This window comes from Mustelus asterias, unplaced genomic scaffold (assembly GCF_964213995.1).
Source record: "Mustelus asterias unplaced genomic scaffold, sMusAst1.hap1.1 HAP1_SCAFFOLD_145, whole genome shotgun sequence".
Classification (NCBI taxonomy): Eukaryota; Metazoa; Chordata; class Chondrichthyes; order Carcharhiniformes; family Triakidae; genus Mustelus; species Mustelus asterias.
The window spans coordinates 191,227-215,121 of record NW_027590170.1 but is presented as its reverse complement, the minus strand read 5'-3'; the positions used below and the strand labels follow the sequence as shown (position 1 = coordinate 215,121).

The following is a 23,895-nucleotide window of genomic DNA, read 5'->3' as shown; positions in this document are numbered from 1 at the left end:
TGTGTATAATGCTGATACTGAAAAACTGATATTCGGCAGCGGCACCCGACTGCAGGTTGTGCCAAGTAAGTGCGAGTCCACCTTCATTTTCTCCCATTAGATACAGATTTCTGCTGAATGGTGTCGGGTGAAAGGCCGGTAAAGAGCCAAGGCAGTGCTTGGAATGAAGTAGAAGCCATTGCACCAATCAATTAAGCTATTAGGCACCGAGTATCGAGTTCAGCTCACTGTTTATTAAGCCGTGTCATCAACAGCAGTTGAAACATTAGGCATCAGTGATGTGACATCGAACTGAAATTGGGTTACGAATAAGATAGAAAATGTCCATTTAGCAGGTTGAGTCAAATGCCCACTGATTTGAACAATTGTCTACATATATTTCATTTTCAAGCTTGTCTTTGTTAAAACTAATAATCTTGCTAAAACTATACAAGGTACGATTTAGACCACATCTGGAACACTGTCCCCTAACATTAGGAAACCGATACTGGTATTGGAGGCAGTTCAGGGAAGGCCACTACTTTGATCCCAGGTATGGATATGTTTTTTCGGAGAGTTTGAGTATGTTGGGCCTCTACTTAGTGGAGTTTAGAAGCATGAGATGTGACCTTATTGAGACTTATTGGATTCTCAGGGGACATGACAAGGTTCGATGCTGAGACGTTATTACCTCTTGTGGGTGAGTCGAGGACCAGAGGTCATAATCCCAAAGTATGAGGTTGCCCATTTATATGATGAAGATTTTCTTCTTTCAAGCCAGCAGTGAATCTGTGGAATCATTTACCGCAGAGAGCTATACAGGTTGAATGTTCAGATTTTTAACCCACAAGGCAATCGAGGGTTACGAGGATACAACAGGAAAGAGGTATTCAGAATTATCACGTCAGATAATTCATGATCTCATTGAATGACCGATGGGCCAAATGGCATCCTTCTGCCCCATCGTCCTATGGTCTCCAGTCTTTGTTAAACTGCTGACACGAATGCATGCTTGAAATGAGGCCTCAAAGTGAAGTGTTGGTCAACGATTATCAACAACAGGTTAATGTTTTGAACGAGGTGTTATAGTTCAAATTAAAGGGTCACTCCTTTAAAGACAGATATGAGGAGACTTTTTTCTCTCTTAAAGAGTAGTGAGTCTCGTCATCTCTCTTCTTCAAACATCAGGGGGAACAGGGTCTTTGATTATTTTAAAGACAGCTCGATAGATTCTTGATTAACAAGGGATAAACGGTTATCGGGGGTAGGCAGGAATCTGGGGGTGAGGTTACAATCAGTCATGATCTTACTGAATAGCGGTTAGGCTGGAGTGGCCCAGTGCCTTACTCCGGCTCCCACTTTGCATGTTCGTATGTGTTGATGTCAAACTATTTTCCTAGGATTTGTGTCTCCTGGGTGTTCAGGGAGAAGTACCGGTGAAGATGGAAATTGTGAAACACAGTCAATTCATTATCCAAATATTGTTCCCTGATATAGTCAAAAAAACAGTGGGAGCTAAGTGTGAGGGAGAGGGAGGGAATGGTTATATTTGCTTCAGGAGAGAAGCTAATTAAAAGAAGTGACATGATACAAACTGAATGTGAGCTAGCCCTGTGTTCATATGGCTGGGTCCATATTTTGTAGTAGCTGTTACTACTGAACTGAGAAGCTTGCCTTTGACAAAGGGACCAAACTCACTGTGGAGCCCAGTAAGTCCTCAACTATCTTCCACCATGATCTATTTACAGTAGGATGACAATCAATATTTACAGTTCCAAACATATCACCAAGTCGTGTTTTTAAAAAAAATCAGTACAGGCTTAAAGGGAGGAGATGCAATATAATGGCCATTCATAACTTGGGGAGGTCTTGTGGTGCAATGGGCTAGAATCCCTACCTCTGAGCTAGAAACACCGGGTCCGAGTCCCTACCCTTGGACTTGAACAAGGAAGGTGAGAAGCAACGCTGCCAAAGATTGGCAGTGAGAGGGAGACTCCTGCTCAGCAATGCTTGATATGTAGTATGGCTCTCTCAAGCTCTAAGCCCTTCACAAAAGTCGAGCGACGTGTTCCAGAAATAGCTATCACTGAAGGCAGAAGAATTCTGCCTAAATGCACCAGTCGGTGCAGAGAGGCAACTTGGCTTTAAATTTGGCCTTGGATGTGCTTAGCTTTGTAGAATGTTATCAGATGCATTGTTCATCTCTTGGGATAGATAATTTTTAAGATTTACCATTCGCACACCATGGCAGTTGTCGAGTTTCCCACTGACATCAGTGATTATGCCAGTGTTGCTGTGTATACTGGATGGAATCTGAATAAGCTGATGCACTGGTAGCTTTCTGCTGGCCACTATTCACGGTGCTCATTACTATGACGGTACTTATAAACTCATCTTTGGCTACGGGAAACAACTGAATGTTGTGCCAAATAATGCCAGGTGATTTCTCTTTACCCTTCGATGGATATTTTTGCAGAATCCATGTCTGGCGAATGGTGACAAAGAGGGAAAGTAACGCTTAAAATTAAAAACAAGCTGTTAGATGGATTTATGTATCATTAGATAATTAATTAGAACGATAGAGATCCAGAGGATATAATCAGTAAATTCGTAGATGATACACAAATTGGTGGTGTGGTAAATAGCGAGGAGGAAAGCCTTACATTACAGGTCGATATTGAAGGACTGGTCAAATGGGCAGAGCAGTGGAAAATTGAAATTTAACTCTAAAAAGTGTAAGCTGATGTATTTTGGGAGGACTAACAGGGCCAGGGAATATACAGAAGTTAATTGAAACTGCATGGAAGGAAAGTTAAACTGCTAGCTATGTCTTGTACTTTTTGAAATAGAGTAAAGCAAATAAAGCAAAAGGGTTAAATGGGGATGGATTTCAGGGAGAGGAATAGTTGCATTTTTGCTTTGGAGATCACCTGGCATTACAATTTGAATCCCAATCTATGGTCAAATCACCAGGTCAAGCAGGTCAAAAACAACCTCTTGCAATACTGTCAGCACGGGAGTTACGGATTTGTGTAGCATCTTCCATGATTGGCCAGAACATTGAATACAGGAGTTGGGACGTTTTGTTGAAATTGTACAAGACATTGGTAAGGCCACATTTGGAATACTGTGTACAATTCTGGTCACCCGATTATAGAAAGGATATTATTAAACTAGAAAGAGTGCAGAAAAGATTTACTAGGATGCGACCGGGACTTGATGGTTTGAGGCTGGATAGACTGGGACTTTTTTATCTGGAGTGTAGAAGATTGAGGTGTGATCTTTAGCGGTTTATAAAATAATGAGGGGTATAGATCAGCTCGATAGTCAGTATCTTTCCCCAAAGGTAGGGACGTCTAAAACTAGAGGGCATAGGTTTATGGTGAGAGGGGCGAGATACAAATGTGTCCAGAGCGGCAATTATTTCACGCAGAGGGTGGTGAATGTCTGGAACAAGCTGCCAGAGGTAGTAGTAGAGGCGGGTACAATTTTGTCTTTTTGAAAGCATTTAGACAGTTATATTGGTAAGATGGGTAGAGAGGGATATGGGCCAAATGCAGGCAATTGTGATTAGGTTAGGGGTTTTAAAAAAGGCTTCATAGACAAGTTAGGCCGAAGGGCCTGTTTCCATGCTGTAAACCTCTATGACTCTATGACTCTATGATTGTGTCATCCCCACAACTGAAAGTCCGATCCTTGGTACTTGAACAAAACTCACTGTGGAACCTCGCACGCATCCTCACAAAGTGCAATGGTCTCACCCTGCATTTACAGAAAATCTGAACCATATTTGCTGAGATTGTAAAGTGGATAGAAATATATGACATATGGAGCTAACAGGCAAGGAGTGGGAATTAAATGTAAATTGGTGGATGGGGCGAACATATTTATTTCAGGATATAACCTGCCCTGGCTATTGAAGTCAGCAGAATCTGAAATTGAACTCAAACTCAAACTCAGGATAAATGAAATATAAATAAATCTTATATTTCTGCTCAGGTGTTTGTACTTTTTGCCGCATTATGTACACATGTACTAGCACCAGAACTTTGAATCTTATCTTTGGCAGAGGAAACAAATTCACTGCGCAACCCAATAAGTGGTTTTAAATTTTCAGTTTGGACCTGGTTAGAGTGTGAGTAACTGAAGTTACCTCGTTTTTTTATTGCGTAGGAAATGGGCATCGCTGGCTAGGCCAGCACTTACATAGCCCGTCCCTAAATGTGGAAGGCAGTGAGCTGCCTTCTTGAACCTGCTGCACTGGTCCATGTGTTGTGTGTATTATTCCATTCCTGCCTACAAAACATTTCCATTCTGTGCAGAGATTGTGGGGAGTGTGGTGGCCAATGGCGACTTGAAGTTAGCAAGTGCATTAAGTTTCTGACCATTCTTTCCCTCAAAGTTCCTTTTTACACGATGCAAGTAAATAATTTATTGACCTATTACGTTCAAATGGGTGGGAAGTGAGGGGGGAGACATTTATATTTTTACCTGGATATAACCTGCCCTGGCTATTGAAGTCAGCAAAATCTAAAATTGAATTCAAACTCAAACTTAGGAGAAATAGAATATAAATAAATCATTCTTCTGCTCATGTGGTTGGGTTTAGTTTTTTGTCCCATTGTGTACAGATCTGCTGGCACCAGAACTTTGTAACTTGTCTTTGGCAGAGGCAACAAATTCACTTTGCGACCCAATAAGACATTTGAAAACGTCAGTTTGGATCTGGTTGGAACATAAGTAATTGACCTTTCCTTAAAGGTTCTCAAGGGCTCTTCCTCATGTGAACTTTGTATATTCCCCTGCCTCCGAATTATTGAGTATGCTTCATCATTACTAAACGACATCTGCAACTTCACTCCAATGGAAGGTCTATGTCTGTGCCCTTTATACTATACATTATGACTACACTGTGAAGCTGCGGCACCCAGTTGACAGTTGTGCCAAGTGAGTACGATTGGAAGTTACTCTCATTCTGTTTCATGTCGATTATTTTTTCGCTATATTGTGTCTGACAAATAGCAACCGGGGCAACGATACAAAGTATTACATGAAATACAAGTGAAGGCATTCTGTCCGTAAAATGAACTTCAGAAAGATAGAACATGGAACATTACAGCGCAGTACAGGCCCTTCGGCCCTCGATGTTGCGCCGACCAGTGAAACCAATCTAAAGCCAATCTAACCTCCACTATTCCAAAATCATCCATATGTTTATCCAATGACCATTTACATGCCCTTAATGTTGGCGAGTCCACTACTGCTGCAGGCAGGGCATTCCACGCCCTTACTAATCTCTGAGTGAAGAACCTACCTCTGACATCCGTCCTAAATCTATCACCCCTCCATTTAAAGCTATGTCCCCTCGTGCTAGCTATCACCATGCAAGGAAAAAGGCTCTCACTATCCACCCTATCTAATCCTCTGATCATCTTGTACGCCTCTATTAACTCACCTCTTAACCTTCTTCTCTCTAACGAATACAACCTCAAGTCCCTCAGCCTTTCCTCGTAAGACCTTCCCACCATACCAGGCAACATCCTAGTAAATCTCCTCTGCACCCTTTCCAATGCTTCCACATCCCTCCTACAATGCGGCGACCAGAACTGTACACAATACTCCAAGTGCGGATGCATCAGAGTTTTGTACAGCTGCAACATGACCTCCTGGATCCGAAACTCAATCCCTCTACCAATAAAAGCTAACACTCCATACACCTCCTTAACAACACTATCAACCTGGGTGCTAACTTTCAGGGATCTATGCACATGGACACCGAGATCTCTCTGTTCATCCACACTACCAAGTATTTACCATTAGCCCAGTACTCTGTAATCCTGTTACTCCTTCCAAAGTGAATCACCTCACACTTGTCCGCATTAAACTCCATTTGCCACCTCTCAGCCCAACACTGCAGCTTATCTATGTCCCTCTGTAACCTGCAACAACCTTCTGCACTGTCCACAACTCCACCGACTTTAGTGTCGTCCGCAAATTTACTAACCCATCCTTCTACGCCCTCATCCCGGTCATTTATAAAAATACAAACAGCAGTGGCCCCAAAACAGATCCTTTCGGTACACCACTAGTAACTGAACTCCAGGATGAACATTTCCCATCAACCACCACCCTCTGTCTTCTTACAGCTAGCAAATTCCTGATCCAAACGGCTAAATCACCCTCAATCCCATGCCTCCGTATCTTCTGCAATAGCTTACCGTGGGGAACCTTATCAAACGCATTACTGAAATCCATATACACCACATCAACTGCTTTACCCTCATCCACCTTTTTGGTCACCTTCTCAAAAAACTCAATAAGGTTTGTGAGGCACGACCTACCCTTCATAAAACCGTGTTGACTATCCCTAATCAAATTATTCCATTCTAGATGATTATAAATCCTATCTCTTATAATCCTTTCCAAAACTTTGCCCACAACAGAAGTAAGGCTCACTGGTCTATAATTGCCAGGGTTGTCTCTACTCCCCTTCTTGAACAAGGGGACAACATTTGCTATCCTCCAGTCTTCTGGCACTATTCCTGTTGTCAATGACGACATAAAGGTCAAAGGCAAAGGCTCTGCAATCTCCTCCCTAGCCTCCCAGAGAATCCTGGGATGAATCCCATCCGGCCCAGGGGACTTATCTATTTTCACACTGTCCAGAATTGCTAATACCTCCTCCTTATAAACCTCAATCCCATCTAGTCCAATAGCCTGTATCTCAGTATTCTCCTCGACAACATTGTCTTTTTCCTGCGTGAATACTGACGAAAAATATTCATTTAGCGCCTCTCCTATCTCTTCAGGCTCCACGCACAACTTCCCACTACTGTCCTTGACTGGCCCTAATCTTACCCTCGTCATTCCTTAGTCATTACCCTAGATAGATGGATAGCGAACTCAGATCTTAATGCTTAGTTAGACATGCCGCAGGTGGCAGACCAATCTCTGGGCCTCAGCAATGTGACAGATATGGATGTGCGACTCACTGGGTGACCTTGCATCATGGAGAAGTTATGTAACTGGAGGGAAGCGATGTCCTGCTCGTATTATCGCAAAATGATTAACCCCGAAACTCAGCGAATATGTGAGGGACCTGGGTTCGAATCCCGTCATGGCAGATAGTGGAATTTGAATTCAATAATCTGGAATTAAAAATCTACTGGTGACCAGGAAAACCATTGTCGATTGTCGGAAAAACCCATCTGGTTCATTAATTTCCTCTCGGGAAGGAAAGATAGGAACATTGAAGATGGGAGCAGGAAGGGGCGTTTTGCCTTTCAAGCATGATCTGCCATTTATTATGATCATGGTTGATCATCCACTCAAAAGCCTAATCCTGCTTTCTCCCCATAACCTTTGATCCCATTCGCCCAAGTGCTATATCCAGCCGCTTCTTGAATACATTCAATCTTTTGGCAACAGCTACTTCCTGTGGTAATGAATTTCACAGGCTCACCACTCTTTGGGTGAAGAAATGTCTCCTCACCTCCGTCCTAAATGGTCCATCTGGAATCCTCAGACCCCTGGTTCTGGACTGCCCCACCATCGGGAATATCCTCTCTTCATCTACTATGTCTCGTCCTGTTCGAATTTTATAAGTCTCTATGAGATCCATTGTCATCCCTTTAGGTAAGTCTCTCTAATCTATGAAGGCCAAATCGCGCCTCATATCTTCATGGTCTCCTTTATTAAGATTCAGCACAGTCGTGTCCGAGTCAACTACTTCACTCTCCACCTTGATAAAAAATTCTCTCATGTTATGTTCACTCATCCCCAAGGGGCCTTGCACAGCTAGATTGGCAATTATTACCTTCTGACGACACAGTACCCAGTCTAAGGTGACCTGTTCCCTCGTTGGTTCCTTTACATATTGGTCAGGGAAACTATCCCGTATCCGGTCCAGGAAATCCTTTTCTACAGCATTGTGGCTAATTTGATTTACTTAATCAATGTGCGGATTAAAATCACCCTTGATCACCGATATTCCCTCATCACATGTATCTCTAATTTCATGTTTAATGCCATTTCCAACATCACCACTGCAGTTTCGCGGTCTGTACATGACACCCACTGATGTTTTCTGCCCCTTGGTATCTCTCAACTCTATCCGTATAGACTCCACATTATCAGAGCTAATATCGTTTCTCACCAGTTTGTTAATTTCCTCTTTAACCAGCAGTGCCGCTCCACCACCTTTTCCTTTATGCCTGTCCATCCTAAATACGGAATACCCTGGAACATTCAGTTCCCATTCTTGGGAACCCTGCAGTCACGTCTCCGTAATTCCAATTATAGCATGCCCATTTACATCTATCTGCAAGATTAGTACATCCACTTTATTGCCAATGCTCTGCGCATTAAGGCACAGAGCCTTTCAGTTTATCTTTTTAACATTAATTGTCTCGTTTTTGAATTTTGTCCTTGGTTTCTCTGTATATCATTTTTCGTATTCCCTTTTCCACCTCTTGATTTTATCCTTGTTCCCTCCTTCTCTGACTCCTTACATCATTTCCCAACCAGCTGGCACATTAGTTTCATTGGGTGACCTTGCAGTATTGTGAGGTGGTGAAACTGGGGGGAGGCGATGGCCCAGTGGTGTTGTCGCTAAATTATTAATCCAGGAAATCAACTAGTGGTTTGGGGACCCTGCATTCAAATCCCGCCACGGCAGGTGGTGGAATTTGAATTCAATAATCTGGAATTAAGAATCTACTGTTGACGATGAAAACCAGTGTTGGAAAAACCCATCTCGTTGAGTAATGTCCCTTAGAGAAAGAAATCTGCCATTCTTATTAGATCTGGCCTACATGTGCAATTTGGTTGACACTCAAGGGCAATTGGGAATGGATAATAAATTCTGGCCAGCCAACGGTGCCCATGCCCCGCGAATGAATAAAAAATATCTCTCTTTTGGAAAATGAGCCCGAGTAACTGTTGATTCAAGTAAACATAAACGCATCTTTCAGACTCAACATGTCTGTTTACCTCTTCGAAATATAACAGGATTATGACAATAAGAACAGATAATGCTGGGAAAAACCACAGCAGATCAGGCAGCATCTGTAAGGAGAGAAAGCTTAGCTAACAAATTAAAGACTATCCGTTGAATTGTATTTCTTTTCTGCCAGGTTTTGAGGCGTCACTGGCAAAGCCATATTGCAAATTTCTGTTAAGCCATTTCAGAGATTGGCAGTGCAGGCAGAACCTTGTTCCTATGTTACCTAACAAAGTTTCAGAGGCAAAATATACTTGTTGCAGGGAGAGGACGTGGATGGCTATATTTGACCAGTGGCTGCCTTGGCTCAGAAATTCTTCACATTGATAGAATCTTAGAGCATCCAAGGAGGCTATTCGGCCCATTTAGCCTGTGATGGTGGGGAGGGGGAAGATATGCAATATCTGTTTCCTGCAGCGAATCAGTGACTGTTCCAGCTTTGTCTTTGCCGTGAATTGTCTGAAATCTGAAACAGTTATCTCAATAGAAGGTTTCTGTCTGAGGAATTGTTACTGTGCTACGATAAGCTAACGTTCGGCAATGGCACCCAGGTGACAGTTGTACCAAGTGAGTGTAAAGTCAGTGTGTTTCTATTCTTTCACCCCACATCTCCTCTGTGATCTAGTTTTCTGTTGTAAGTAGTCTAGTCAAGTTGGGCAGAGTGCCAATATAATATGTGGCATGCAGGCGAAGAGATTGCACAATTTTGAGTCAGTTTTGATCTAGCCCTGCCTACCCAGTCATTAGAGGTACATGGGATAGGAGTTGGGATAATATGGTATTGGTAATTGGTAATATGGTATTGAACTGAGAAGCAGATTTGTGTACTGTGAACGGGATAGAAAGATTCCACCCAGAGAATTGATCAAAAAGATAGAGGGGAGACGAATAAGCACAACTGTTCTGTTTAAAACTTTGTAATTGTGAATTACACAGGCTTTTCATTTTCTTGTTGAAAAATAAATTCTCCTCATATCAGTCCCATATTCTTTGACTATGAACCCCGGTTCTGGACCCTGCTGCCATCCTGCATTTACCGTGTCTAATCCTGCATTATGGGCTTTAATGAGATCTTCTGCTCCTGCCTCCCTTCTTCTGAACCCCAGACAATAAAATCCTAGCCGACTCAATCTCCCCTCATATGTCAGTCCTGCCACTCCATTATCTGTCCGGTGAACCTTCGGTGCACTCCCTCTTTAGCCAGAACATCCTTTCTTGGATATTGTTTTGCATTTTGTTCTGGACGAAATAATGAACCAGCTGTGGAAGCAAATCGAATCTCAAAAACCTTTAGCATGAAAAGCAATCCTTACATTGCTATTCATGTGGGTTATGTCGATTTTGTACCATCTGGAATCACTGTGCAAACTATGCAACCAGAAAGCTTATCTTTGGCAGTGGAACCAAACTCACTGTAGAACCCAGTAAGTGAAACTATTCTCTGCATTTTGTGTCTGGTTATAGTTTACGAAAGTAATGTCCGATTCTCATACACCTGTAAAGAATCTTTATCCTGTAATTGCTGCTGTTGAGTTGATTAGGAGGAGCAGGAGGCGAGAGGGTGGAGTGAAAAATTAAAACGTCCTCTGACAACTCTGTGTTAGAATTTACAAACAGCAAATTATTAGACTCCTGCAACGATGGAGGAGACCATTAAGCCCATCGCTCTTGCTTTGGGGACAGTAGAATCATCGTCATTGAATTTTACAGAACAGGAAGAGGTCCTGCGGCCCATTGTGCCTGCTCCAGCCATTATAACCATATCTATTCCAATCGCATTTTTCAGCACTTGGTTGCAGCCTTGAATGCTACGGCATAAATGATCTTTGGACTTGCATGCCAAGGTCCCTCTGGTCCTCTGCACTTTCTCGCGTCCTGCAGTTCATGGCGTATTCCCGTGCCTTCTTACCCCTCGCAAAATGCATCACCTCACACTTTTCAGGTTTAAATTCCGTTTGGCACTGCTCTACCTGTCTGGCCAGCTCGCCCATATCGTCCTGTAATCTTTGCAAGTCAGTGACACTTAACCTCACACGAAAAACATGTGTGCATCCTTGGCTTGACTTTGTGTGAAATTTGTATACAGCGCTCCCGAAATAATGCAAATTAAATGTTTTTCTTCTGTCCTCTGTGAGGTAAATATGACTCAGCTGCTGCAATGCGAAGTTTCTGTCTTGGAAATTCTTCCTGCATATTTATTAATCACAGTGAGACACCCACATTCAGCAGTGAAATATGTGACCAGTAAGGATAAGCTTACTTAATGTCATTATCTGCTGTGTGATAGACAGGGAGCCAGCATCATGTGGGAAGGTAATTGAGGACATTGCACTGATATAATGAATTTGCGCAGCTGAATATCCACCTCAGCTCGTCCTAAATTGCAGTGTCCAGTCTTTTTTTAGCTCCAGTCCTTATTAATGTCATATTGGACTAAAAATATCATAATTTTACTTTTACTTCTTGGATGTGGGAATTAAATCAAATCAAATCAAATCAAATCCGAATTGCCCTCTGGGCAATTTCAGGTTCCATGACATCGCTTCTTGGATCCAAACCACTGGACGACATATTTCCTTCTCTAAAGGACATTGTTGATCTAAATGGGCATTTACAACCCATGGCAGAAGTCCTGTTTTCATTCGCAAACTTGGCAATAATAAATTCACTTCCCTCGTCCAAGTCATTATGTATATTGTAAATAATTGTAGCCCGAGCATTGATCGCTGAGGCACTCCACTTGTAACAGATTGTCATCCTGAAAATGCTCCTCTTATCCCAACTCTCTGTATCCTATCGATTGGCGAATCCTCTTTCCATGCGAATATATTACCCCAAAACTCATAAACTCTGAATTAGCCCTCTGGCCGAGATCTTATTCAAAGCTTTTTTCTGCAAAGATAAGATGCCAACCATTGAACGGCAATGTTTTTTTACGGCAATCGTCGATAGTTGCCGGAGTTTTTACTGGAGGCTACACTTCGATCAATTTATTTGAAATTACTCCGAGTGCTGGGGTGGGAATTGAACCCATTCCTTCAGAGAAATGAGCCCGGGGTTCTGCGCTACTAATCCAATGACATTGCCATTTCGCTGCAACCATCCCACGATGTTGCATGAAGAATGTTTAGTGATAGTTTCAATCAAAAGTTTGTTACAGAGTCAGATATCACTGTGATTAATTTCGTCTTGTGAGTTTTATGAAAGAATTAATATTCAGCGCTATCACCCAGCACTTTCCTTCATGGACATATATAATATAGAGAAAGATAGAAAATAGGAGCACGAGTGGATCAGTCGACACTTAAACCCTGCTCTGCCATTCGATACGAACGTGGCTGACCCTGTAACTCAACACCATACTAGCCCTCTCCTCATAATTCTTGACACCTTTAGAGTATAGAAATATATATCATTTTAAAATATATTCACTGATTGCGCATCCACAAACTTCTGTGGTAGAGAATTACAGTTTTACCAGCCTCTGAGTCAAGACAAAATGTCCTCATCTCAGAATTAAATGTCCAAGCCTGAACACTGAAACTTTGCTCCCTTTTTCTAGACCCCACCCCGTCAAAGGAAACAACATCCCTGCATCCAGTCTGCTCATCCCTGCTAAAATTCTGTATATTTCAATGACATCGCCTCTCATGTTCTAAACTCCAAGTGAATACAGATGCAGTCGCCTCTCCTGAAACGACAACCTGCCATCCTAATAATCAGTCTGGTGTACTTTTTCTGCACTCTTTCTATTGCAAGTGTATTTTTTCTTCGAAAGGGGACCAAAACTGCACACGATATTAGATTTCATCAAAAAAGGATTGGATTTAGGAAATGTCTTAATGGAGGAAAGTGAGGTATTAAGTTGAAAAATGTTTCCTGATTTCGCTCCTGAAAGTCTTAAACATTAAACATCGTCTAAAATCCAATTTGCTTGAATCTTGAACTCCCCAACCAGCAGCAAATGTTCCTGTTTATCAACCCTCTCCGTTTGGGAATGATTAAGTCACTCCTTAACTAAATTCCAGCGTTTTAGAGTTAAACATCATCTACACTGTTAATCGGGTACTCTGAACATACAGCTTACAGAGTAAAATTTCTTCTCCTCCTGCTCTGTTCAAGGAATTCTTAAATGCTGATTTTTAATTTTATGAAAACCAGAACAAAAATGTTGCCGGTTCTGATTGCGGACTCTTCTTTATTTCAATCCTGATCTCAGATCTTCACATTCAAACATGAATATTAAGCTTCGAATATATTTTTCGGTCTCTCAGTGTTTATGCATTCTGTCTTCTTTACCTGTCTAAAGAATTTGAATAAAGACATTCGTTGATCAATGCTTAGTCTTAGCATATGGACAATTATAAACAACATGGTTCCTTGATTTTTAATTCTAAGGTGCGTTAACTTACATTTCCCTGCACTGAAAACATCCATTAGTTTTATCCATTCACAAAATATTAATATTTCTTTGCAATTTGATGCTTCCAGCTACGCTGCTTACAATGCTGTTTATTGTGTCATTTGCATATTCAGCATTCTATCACATTTTATCACATTGTCTTAATAAATACAACTATACTGCATATCATTCTATATAGATATATATGTGTGTGCGTATTTGTGCATGTGTGCGTGTGCGCGTGTGTGTGTGTGTGTGTCTGTTTATGCGTGAGTGTGTTTGTACGTCTGTATGTCCATACCTGTCTGTGTGAGTGTCTGCGGCGTGTGTATGTATTCAAATCTCGAATCAACATAGGAGCAGGTATAGGCCATTTGGCCCATCAATACTGATCGAACATTCAAACTGATCATGGCACATTCACACACGTTCACAGACGTGCACACACGTTCACAGACGTGCACACACGCACCCACCCATACAAAAGCACACACAAAAACAGTCACACAGATGCACACAAACACTCACACAAACACACGCACACTCACATTAATATTTTGTGACACGCGAACGTAGCATTTGCCTTCCTCACTGTTTGCTGCACCTGAATGCTAGCTTTTAGTGAACAGGTCTCTCTGGAAGTCAACTCTTTTCAACCTCGCACCATGTGGGACATATTCTATATTTCTGTTTTTTACCCTCCAACCATAGTGGATAACTTCATACTTAGTTACTTTTTATCCGATCTGCCATGTCTTTGCGCATTCACTCAGCCTGTCCAAATCTCCTGAAGCCCCCATTGCATCCTCCTCTCCATTATGCCAGTGCCATCAGCAAGGTTTGAACTATTTTATTTGGTCCCCACATCAAGTTTCTGAGTGTGTTCCAGTCTCTGTGTTTGTTTCTGGGCATATCTGTCTCTCAATACCTCAGTCTGATTGTCTCTCGATCTATGTGTGTGTGTGTGTATGTTTGTGTGTGTGTATGCCTGTGTGCCTGCACGTCAATTCTTGCCTGTGTGAGTGTCTGCGGCGTGCAAAAGTATTTCAGTCTCAAAGGAACATAAGAGCAGGAGTAGGCCATTTGGCCCAAAAATAATGCTCCAACATTCAAACAGATCATGGTACACACACACACACACACACGCGCGCTCTGTCGCGTTCTCGCGCTCCTATTTGATTGGACAAATATGTAGCATTTGCCTTCCATGTGTCTTGCTGTGCCTACATGCTAATTTTTACTGACCGATGAACAAGGACATCCAGCTCTCTCTGGCAACAACCCTGTCCAATCTCGCACTGTTTAGGAAATACTCTGCCTTTCTGATGTCTTTTTTTTTCTGCCAGAATGGATAACTTCACACATATTCAGTTTTATTCCATCTGCCATGTTCTTGCCCATTGACTCAGCCTGTCCCAATTCCCTTCAAGTCCTCCTTGCATCCTCCTCACCATTAGTTGTGCTCATCAGAAATATTTTATTTGGTCCCCAAATCCAGTCTCTCTGTGTTTGTGTGTGCTGCTGGGTGTGTGTGTCTCTCAATGTCTCAGTGTGTGTCTCTGTGTGTGTGTGTTGGGGGGGGGGAGGGGGAGGGTATGCATGCTTCCAGATGCATGTGTGTGTCATAGTGTCATAGAATCATAGAGGTTTACAACTTGGAAACAGGCCCTTTGGCCCAACTTTTTCATGGCGCCTTTTTCATAAACCCTAAGCTAGCCCCAATTGCCTGCATTTGGCCCATATCCCTCTAAACCCATCGTACCCATGTAACTGTCCAAATGCTTTTTAAAAGACAAAATTGTACCTGCCTCTACTACTACCTCTGGCAGCTTGTTCCGGACACTCACCACCCTCTGTGTGAAAGAAATGCCCCTGTGGACACTTTTGTATCTCTCCCTCTCACCTTAAACCTATGCCCTCTAGTTGCAGACTCCCCTACCTTTGACTATCTGACTGATCTATGCCCCTCATTATTTTATAGACCTCTATGAGATCACCTCTCAGCCCCCTCAGAGAAAAAAGTCCCAGTCTATCCAGCCTCTCCTTATAACTCAAACCATCAAGTCCCAGTAGCATCCTGGAAAATCTTTTCTGCACTCTTTCTAGTTTAATCATATCATTTCTATAATAGGGTGATCAGAACTGTACACAGTATTCAAAGTGTGGCCTTAACAATGTCTTGTACAACTTCAACAAGACGTTCCAACTCCGATATCCATTGAAACCAAGCATGCTGAATGCCGTCTTCACCAATCTGTCCACCTGTGACGCCACTTTCAAGGAGCTATGAACGTGCACCCCTAGATCTCTTTGTTCTGTATGTCTCCCCAACGCCCTACCATTAACTGAGTGAGTCCTGCCCTGGTTCAATCTACCAAAATGCCTCACCTCGCATTTGTCTAAATTAAACTCTGTCTGCCACTCGTCAGCCCACTGGCCCAATTGATCAAGATCCCATTGCAAACCGAAATAACCTTCCGCACTGTCCACTATGCCACAAATCTTGGTGTCACCTGCAAACGTACCAACCATGCCTCCTATATTTTCATCCAAATCATTAATATAGATGACAAATAACATTGGACCCAACACTGATCCCTGAGGCACTCCGCTGGTCACAGGCCTCCAGTTTGAAAAACAACGTCTACAACCACCCTCTGGCTTCTGTGATCAAGCCAATTTTGTATCCATTTGGCTTCCTCACGCTGGATCCTGTGAGATTTTACTTTACAATCAACCTACCATGAGGAAACTTGTCAAAGGCCTTGCCAACTTCCATGTAGACAACATCAACTGCCTTCTTGACTATCCCTTCAAAAACTCAAACTCACAAGGCCATGCTGACTGTCCCGAATCAGTCCTTGCATTTCTAAATGCCTGTAGATCCTGTCTCTCAAAATACGTTCCAACAACTTACCCACCACAGATGTGAGACTCACTGGCCTGTAGTTCCCAGGCTTTGGCCTGCAGCCCTTTTTAAACAAAGGCACAACATTTGCCACCCTCCAATCTTCAGGCACCTCACCTATGACTAACAATGATTTAAATATCTCTGCTCGGGAACCCGCAAATTCCTCCCTAGCCTCCCACAATATCCTGGGATACACTTCATCAGTTCCCGGGGATTTATCTACCTCAATGCGCTTTAAGACTTCCAGCACCTCTTTCTCTGTTATATGTACACTCCTTAAGACATCACTATTTATTTCCCCAAGTTCCCTAACATCCATGCTTTTCTCAACAGTAAAGACTGATGAGAAATATTCATTTAGGATCTCACCTGATAAATGTGAGGTGATTCATTTTGGTAGGACTAATTTAAATGTGGATTACGGGGTCAAAGGTACGGTTCTGAAGACTGTGGAGGAACAGAGAGATCTTGGGGTCCATATCCACAGATCTCTAAAGGTTGCCACTCAAGTGGATAGAGCTGTGAAGAAGGCCTATAGTGTGTGGAGTTTAAGAGCCGTGGGGTTATGCTGCAACTGTACAGGACCTTGGTGAGACCACATTTGGAATATTGTGTGCAGTTCTGGTCACCTCACTATAAGAAGGATGTGGAAGCGCTGGAAAGAGTGCAGAGGAGATTTACCAGGATGCTGCCTGGTTTGGAGGGTAGGTCTTATGAGGAAAGGTTGAGGGAGCTGGGGCTGTTCTCTCTGGAGCGGAGGAGGCTGAGGGGAGACTTAATAGAGGTTGATAAAATGATGAAGGGGATAGATAGAGTGAACGTTCAAAGACTATTTCCTCGGGTGGATGGAGCTATTACAAGGGGGCATAACTATAGGGTTCATGGTGGGAGATATAGGAAGGATATCAGAGGTAGGTTCTTTACGCAGAGAGTAGTTGGGGTGTGGAATGGACTGCCTGCAGTGATAGTGGAGTCAGACACTTTAGGAACATTTAAGCGGTTAATGGATAGGCAGATGGAGCACACCAGGATGATAGGGAGTGGGATAGCTTGATCTTGGTTTCAGATAAAGCTCGGCACAACATCGTGGGCCGAAGGGCCTGTTCTGTGCTGTACTGTTCTATGTTTCTATGTTCACCCGTGTGTGTGTGTATGTATATGTGTGCGTGTGTGTGTGTGTTTGTGGGCATATGTGTCTATGCATGTCCGTCTATCTGCTTATATGCCTGGGCATGTGTGCGTGTGCACGTGAGTGTGTGAAGGTGTGTGTGTGTGTGAGAGAGAGAGAGGGAGAGAGAAAGAGAGGCGTCACTCCTCAGCCTTCTCTGTGCCAAGCGAAAAAGCCCTAATTATCCAGTCTCAGCATTCGGTAAATTCATGGAGAAACTCACATAGGGTTAAGACATAGAAAAAATGCGGGTCGAATCGAATGGCTCAGCAGGTTGGAGGAGGTCACTCTGTTGGATTCTGATTATTTCCTTTTATTTATTAAATTTTCAGAGGCGAAAGGCCCGGTGGAGCCTACATTGAGCGTCTTTTACCCGCCAGTGCCACGGGGAGCCACCGGCATCGACACAGCTGCAGTTTGCTTGGCCTCGGACTTCTCGCCCAACGCAATCATGCTCTCCCTGTACACGGGATCGGGCCAGGAGGCCAATGTGACAAGACCCAGTGTCCTATTGGAGAGCGGGAATTACAGGAGCTCGGGTTTTCTCTCTTTCCGCCAATCCGAGAAATCGCCAAACATCACGTGCAAGGCATTTCACGATAATCGAAATTACTCAGTAAACATCCCGCCCACAGCTGAAATTGGTAAGTTTATTTTATTTTCGTTCCCGTGATGTGGGTGTCGTTGGCTTGGCCAACATTTATTGCCCGTCCTAAATTGCCCTTCAGCAGAGGACATTTAAGGGTCACTTGCCGGCCAGACCATGTAAGGACGGCAGATTTCGTTCGCTGAAGGAAGTTAGTGAACCAGATGAGTTTTAATGATAATCGACAATGGTTTCAGGGTCATCATGAAACTTTTAATTCCAATTTTAAAAAAAATGTTCAAATTTCGCAGCTGCCATCCCCAGGTCAGCATTCTGGGTCGTTGGATTACCAGTCCAGTGACAATGCCACTGCGCCACTGCCTCCTCTCAGAATGTTTTATGACAGGAAGAACTTGCACTAAATATTATCCATCCTCTTAACGACCTAAGGACTCTCGGTGTCATCGTCACTCAAAGTGTAGTCTTTTTGAAAGATTAGCTGACTAATGATTGACGGTCAATTATCCTAGTCTGGGGACTTCACTGCAGGAGTTCCTCAGTGTCTCAGGCCTAACCAGCTTCAGTTGCTTCATCAATCACCTTCAATCCATTGTAAGGTCAGAAGTTGGGATGTTCGCTGATGACTGAACAATTTTCAGCACCATTCATGACACCTCAGATCTTGAAGTAGTGCATTACAAATGCACCAATAGCTGGACAATACCTAGGCTTTGACTGACAAGCTGCAAGTAACATTTGCGCCACACATGTTCCAGGCAATGACCAACTCCAACAGGAAAGAAGCTAACAACCGGCTCTTGACATTTAATGGCATTACCATGACTGAAACAAAGAACAAAGAAAATTACAGCACAGGAACAGGCCCTTCGGCCCTCCAAGCCTGCACCGACGATGCTGCCCGACTTAACTAAAACCCCTTTCCCTTCCGGGGACCATATCGCTCTATTCCCATCTTATTCATGTATTTGTCCAGATGTCCCTTAAAACTCACTATCATATCTCCTTCCACTACCTCCCCCGGCAACGAGTTCCAGACACCCACCTTCTGTGTAAAAACTCTGCCTCGTACGTCTCCTTTAAACCTTGCCCCTCGCACCTTAAATCTATGCCCCCGAGTAATTGACTCTTCCACCCTGGGAAAAAGCTTCTAACTATCCACTCTGTCCATGCCTCTCATAATCCTGAGACTTCTATCAGGTCAACCCCCACTATCAACATCCTGATGGTTAACGTTGCTCAGAAACTGAACTGGACTATCCATATAAGTGCTGTGGCTGCAAGAGAATGTCGGAGATTGGGAATCCTGTGGTGAGTAACGTATCTCCTCATCCCCCAAATCCTCTGCCCCATCCACAAGACATAATCATGACTGTGGTAGTGTATTCGCCACTTGCCTCGATGAATGCAGCTCCAATAACACTCAGACATTTGACACGACCCAGGACAAAGCAGCTCCGCTTGATTAACAGTGTGTTTATGAGTGTCACAAGTCGGCTTACATTAAAACTGCAATGAATTTATTGTGACAATCCCATAGTCGCCACACTCTGTGCCTGTTCGGGTACACTGAGGGAGAATTTAGCATGGCCAATGCATCTAATCAGCACGTCTTTCGGACTGTGGGAGGAAACCGGAGCGCCCGGATCAAACCCACGCTGACACGAGGAAAACGTGCAGACTCTGCACAGACAGCCACCCAAGCCCGGGAATCGAACACAGGTCCCTGACACTTTGGGGGGGGGGGGGGGGAGAGGCGGGGGGGCGGGGGGCGGAGGGGAGTGGCGGGGCGTGGGGGGGGGGGTGGCGGTGCAGCAGTACTAACCACTGTGCCTCTGTGCGGCTCAAGCATTAAGTACTCTATTCACAAACATCCACTTCTTCCACCACCGAAGCACAATGGCAGCAGTGTGTGCCATCCACAAGATACACAGCAGTAACTCTCCAAGTCTCCTTCCGCTGAATCTTCCAAACTCACGACCGTTATCATCTCGGAGAACAAGGGCAGCAGATACCTGGGAACACCATCATCTGGACGTTACCCTCCATGTCACTCAGCATCCTGACTTGGAAATGTTTCGGCAGTTCCTTCACTGTCGCTGAGTCAAAATGGTGGAACTTCTTCCCTAACAGCACTGTGTGTGTACGTACCCCTGACAGACTGCAGAGGTTCAAGCAGGAGACTCACAACCATCTTCTGAAGGGGGCAGTTAGGGATTGGCAATAAATGCTGACCTGCCAGCGATGTCCACATTCCGTAAATGAATAAAAATAATAAGAGCTAACTATTATAATTCAGGGCAGTGTGCAGGGCCCGTAACTGCTGGTACATCACCGAATTTAGGAACGTATTAAATACTCACCAGGGTACTGGAGAATCCCGTTCCTCTGGAGAAATGCCCTGATATCATTCAATCCACTGCAGAGCTGAAATCAGGCCTCGGTTTCACGACGTTTTCGGAAGACAGTGAAATACTGCACTGATGGAACGGCTCTGGATCCTGGGTTTTAATCCCTGATGGGGAATCGATCCTGCACTCTTTGAACTCAGAATTGGGCCGAACTAAATGGCAGAGCTACCAATGTTTCTCCGTTGTGAATAATCAAGTGAACAAGTCCAATCGTGCTGTTTGATTCTTACTTTCTTCGTGGCTTTTGGTTATGACAACAACATTATTCAAAGTGATATTGAGAACAAACATGGTTACAGTAATGTCACTTGCTCACTTAATAAGTCAAATGTCATTTTTGCCCTTCCAGATAAACCTAAATGCCCTACAGGTCGAAGTGATTCCTTGACAGAATCAAGTGACACGGAAAACGGTATGTGCTTTATTCAACATTTATCAAAGTAAAATACTTGCAAATAGACGGATTGATAAGTGGACAAATAGGCACGGATACAGACCCGGAGATTGAATGATAAACATATAGTGAGATGGGGAAAAAGATAGATTGTCACACAGAGTGAGGGAGAGAGATATATCAATCGAGCGGGATAGCGAGAGTGGAGGAGAGGCGGGGAGAGAGAGAGAAACTCAGAGTGAAAGAGAGATGAAGATAGATAGACAGGCAGGCAGACGGGCGGACGGACGGACTGACAGAGATGGACAGACGGACGGACAGACAGAGATGGACAGACGGACGGACGGACAGGGATGGACAGACGGACGGACGGACAGAGATGGACAGACGGACGGACGGACAGGGATGGACAGACGGACGAAAGTCAAGCTGTTAGATAATGGAAAAAATATCACATTAGAGGTATACAGTTGTTTTTCAATACCAAATCATATATCCATTAAACCAGATCTATCATTTGTTTCTCTTATTTTGGCAGATCGACTGAGGGTGAACTTTTTGTCTTTGACGGTGATGGGGCTAAGAATTTTGTTTTTCAAGAGCATTGTCTTCAATGTCATGATGACGGCCAGGGTGTGGCTATTTTGAGGTAAGGTCGGTCACCTGAATGCGTGCCAAGAAAGACAAACTGTGATGAACAATGACCATTGACGGGATCTCGCGAGGCCACTGTTAAGGCAGACGCTGAAACTAACCCGTGGAGTGAGCATTAACTTGGATGCATTTAGACAAACGAACTCTTACTCCAGTGCCCCATCCTCATCGCTTTTCATCCCTCCCTTGCCACCGCACCACCGCCCCCCCCCCGCCCCCGCCGCCCCCCCCCCCCCCCGCCCCCGCCCGCCAACCCCCGTTCCCAATCGCAGCCTTGACTTCTTAAACCTCTCCAGATTTTTGTTTAATTATGGGTGTCACTGACTAGCCTAACCTTTTCCGCCCATCCCTTGGTCTTGAGCTGCGTGGCTCTTTCGGAGAGTCGGTGCAGACTCTATGGGCCAAATCGCATCCTTCTGCACTGTCGGGGTTCTTGTGCAATTGCAGTGGCTTCTGAGAATATTATTGGAGAATGTTAATGGAGACCCTAAAGATACAAGGTGTTCTTTGCTTGCTGACTCTTTGATGTGCTACTACTGTTGCTCCTTCCATTCCAAACAGAACTGCATTGGACGATGAAATGGATTCAGGTGTGAACTCATTGACTGGGGTATCAAAATCCAGAGGCTTCCTGATCAGAAGTTCCGCTTCAAGCAATTCAATCTCGCTTGTTTTAAATGGCGACTTAACTTTAAAAGATCCTCTTTTCGGTCACTTTTTTCCACTGTTATTTTGATTTGAAATTCGTGGTTCTGCGTGAATTCTACTGCTTATGCTACATAAACATTTCAATTATGCATTTCAGCAACAGCGTGGAGCTAGCATTGACATGGTGTCTGCTTGCATTAGTGTCGGAGACATTTTTGAAAACAGCATTTTCAATTTTAGGACGTATAGAACTTCGATTTTTATATTCTTTGCTTAGAATAGTAGAATCCTATTCCGGAGAAAGCAGCCACTCAGCCCATAGTGACAATGGCAGCCCTTTACAGGGCAATCTAGGTAATGGCACCTCACATGTTCCTTTTGGTTGTTTTACTCTGGTAGTTATTTTAAACATTGTACTTTAATGCATGCAATTTAAGAGCGTAAGATACATTGAATCAGCAAGGGTCTGACTGGATTTTCATCAAACTTTTAGATTGTTGCCAAGGTGATATTCTCTCTCCCGTACTTAATCTTGGACTCCAGATTTTCCTCCCAGTGCCACGGAGGCACCAAACCCCAGCCTGTACATCTGGGCCCTTAGAGATAATCGAGCCACCACTTGCCACCGTGCAGAGCTTTATCATGACACGGCATTTCACAAGTAAGATGAACAAGAGTTTTTGAACATCTCGCCATGAGCTTAGCCTAAAATCAGGTTATTGCTCTCAGGTTATTTTACAGATGGGACATTCGTACACATTTAAGATCATCCGGTTAGTCAGGGGAAGCGAGAGTTATGGGGCTAAGGTGGTAAAGTGGAGTTGAGGATAATATCAAACCAACCATGATTTCATTGAAAGGCGAAGCAGCTCCTGTGGGCCGAATGGTCTACTTCTACTCCTCCGTCTTATGCTCTTCTGGTTCGTTAATCACACCTTTGTGCATATCTGTCACCTTGTTATTTTTTCATATGCATCGCTTATAATATTGAATAAATTTGCAGTCTTTAATGAAGGGTGTCTTCTGTCTCTTTGTTAACGCAATGGGAAGACATGCATTTGGTTTGGTTGACAGAGAGCTCTTGTAGTCGCGCAGCACAAATGGAGGCCACTGAGCCCATCATGAGGATACCAACTCCCCATGGCAGATCCCGCCAATTGGAGCCAATTTATTTTTTAAAGTCTCTCATAGCAGGAAAGGCTTGGCTCTTAGTGAGCAATTAATGGAGGGGTCACCTGTGGTTGTCCCCCTCCAAAACAAGTATATTGCTTTGGATAGTGTGGAGGAGGATGACTCTCCAGGGGTTAGCCACAGTGACCAGGTCACTGGCACAGAATCAGGTTCTGTGGCCCGGAAAGGAAAGAGAGGAATTCGGAGAGCAATAGTGGTGGGGGATGCGTCGGTTCGAGGCATGGACAGGCGATTCTGTGGGTGCGAACGGGACTCCAGGATGGTAGTCTGCCTACCTGGTGTTGGGGTACTGGATGTCTCCGAGCGGATAGGAGGCATATTAAAAGGGGAAGATAAAGAAACGGATGTCGTTGTACACATTGGTGCAAATGACGTAGATAGGAAGAGCAGGGGGATCGTACGAGAGCAATTCAGGGAGTTGGGAAATAGGCGAAAAGGTAGGGCCTCCAGGGTGGCAATAGCTGGGCTGCTCCCAATGTCTCGTGCCAGTGAGGCTAGGAATAGGGAGTTAATACAATTGAACGCTTGGCTA

At 43.8% G+C, this 23,895-nt stretch overlaps 1 protein-coding gene across 1 annotated transcript; it reads left to right on the top strand.

The window, feature by feature from the left end:
• LOC144484926 (uncharacterized) lies at window positions 1-23,184 on the top strand. The gene is made up of 5 exons (XM_078203285.1): window positions 1-65; window positions 17,794-18,105; window positions 20,826-20,888; window positions 21,409-21,519; window positions 22,086-23,184. The coding sequence occupies exons 2-4, from the start codon at window positions 17,913-17,915 to the stop codon at window positions 21,516-21,518; spliced, it is 366 nt and encodes a 121-aa protein (XP_078059411.1). The 5' UTR covers window positions 1-65; window positions 17,794-17,912; the 3' UTR covers window position 21,519; window positions 22,086-23,184.
• The last annotated feature ends 711 nt before the right edge of the window (window positions 23,185-23,895 follow it).

Bases quoted from the DNA above. Each gene is read 5' to 3' on its own strand.
- LOC144484926 (XM_078203285.1), top strand. From the start codon at position 17,913: ATGCTCTCCCTGTACACGGGATCGGGCCAGGAGGCCAATGTGACAAGA. The intron at 18,106-20,825 runs GTAAGTTTATTT...TTGCCCTTCCAG, and splicing joins CCCGCCCACAGCTGAAATTG to ATAAACCTAAATGCCCTACA. The intron at 20,889-21,408 runs GTATGTGCTTTA...TTATTTTGGCAG, and splicing joins ATCAAGTGACACGGAAAACG to ATCGACTGAGGGTGAACTTT.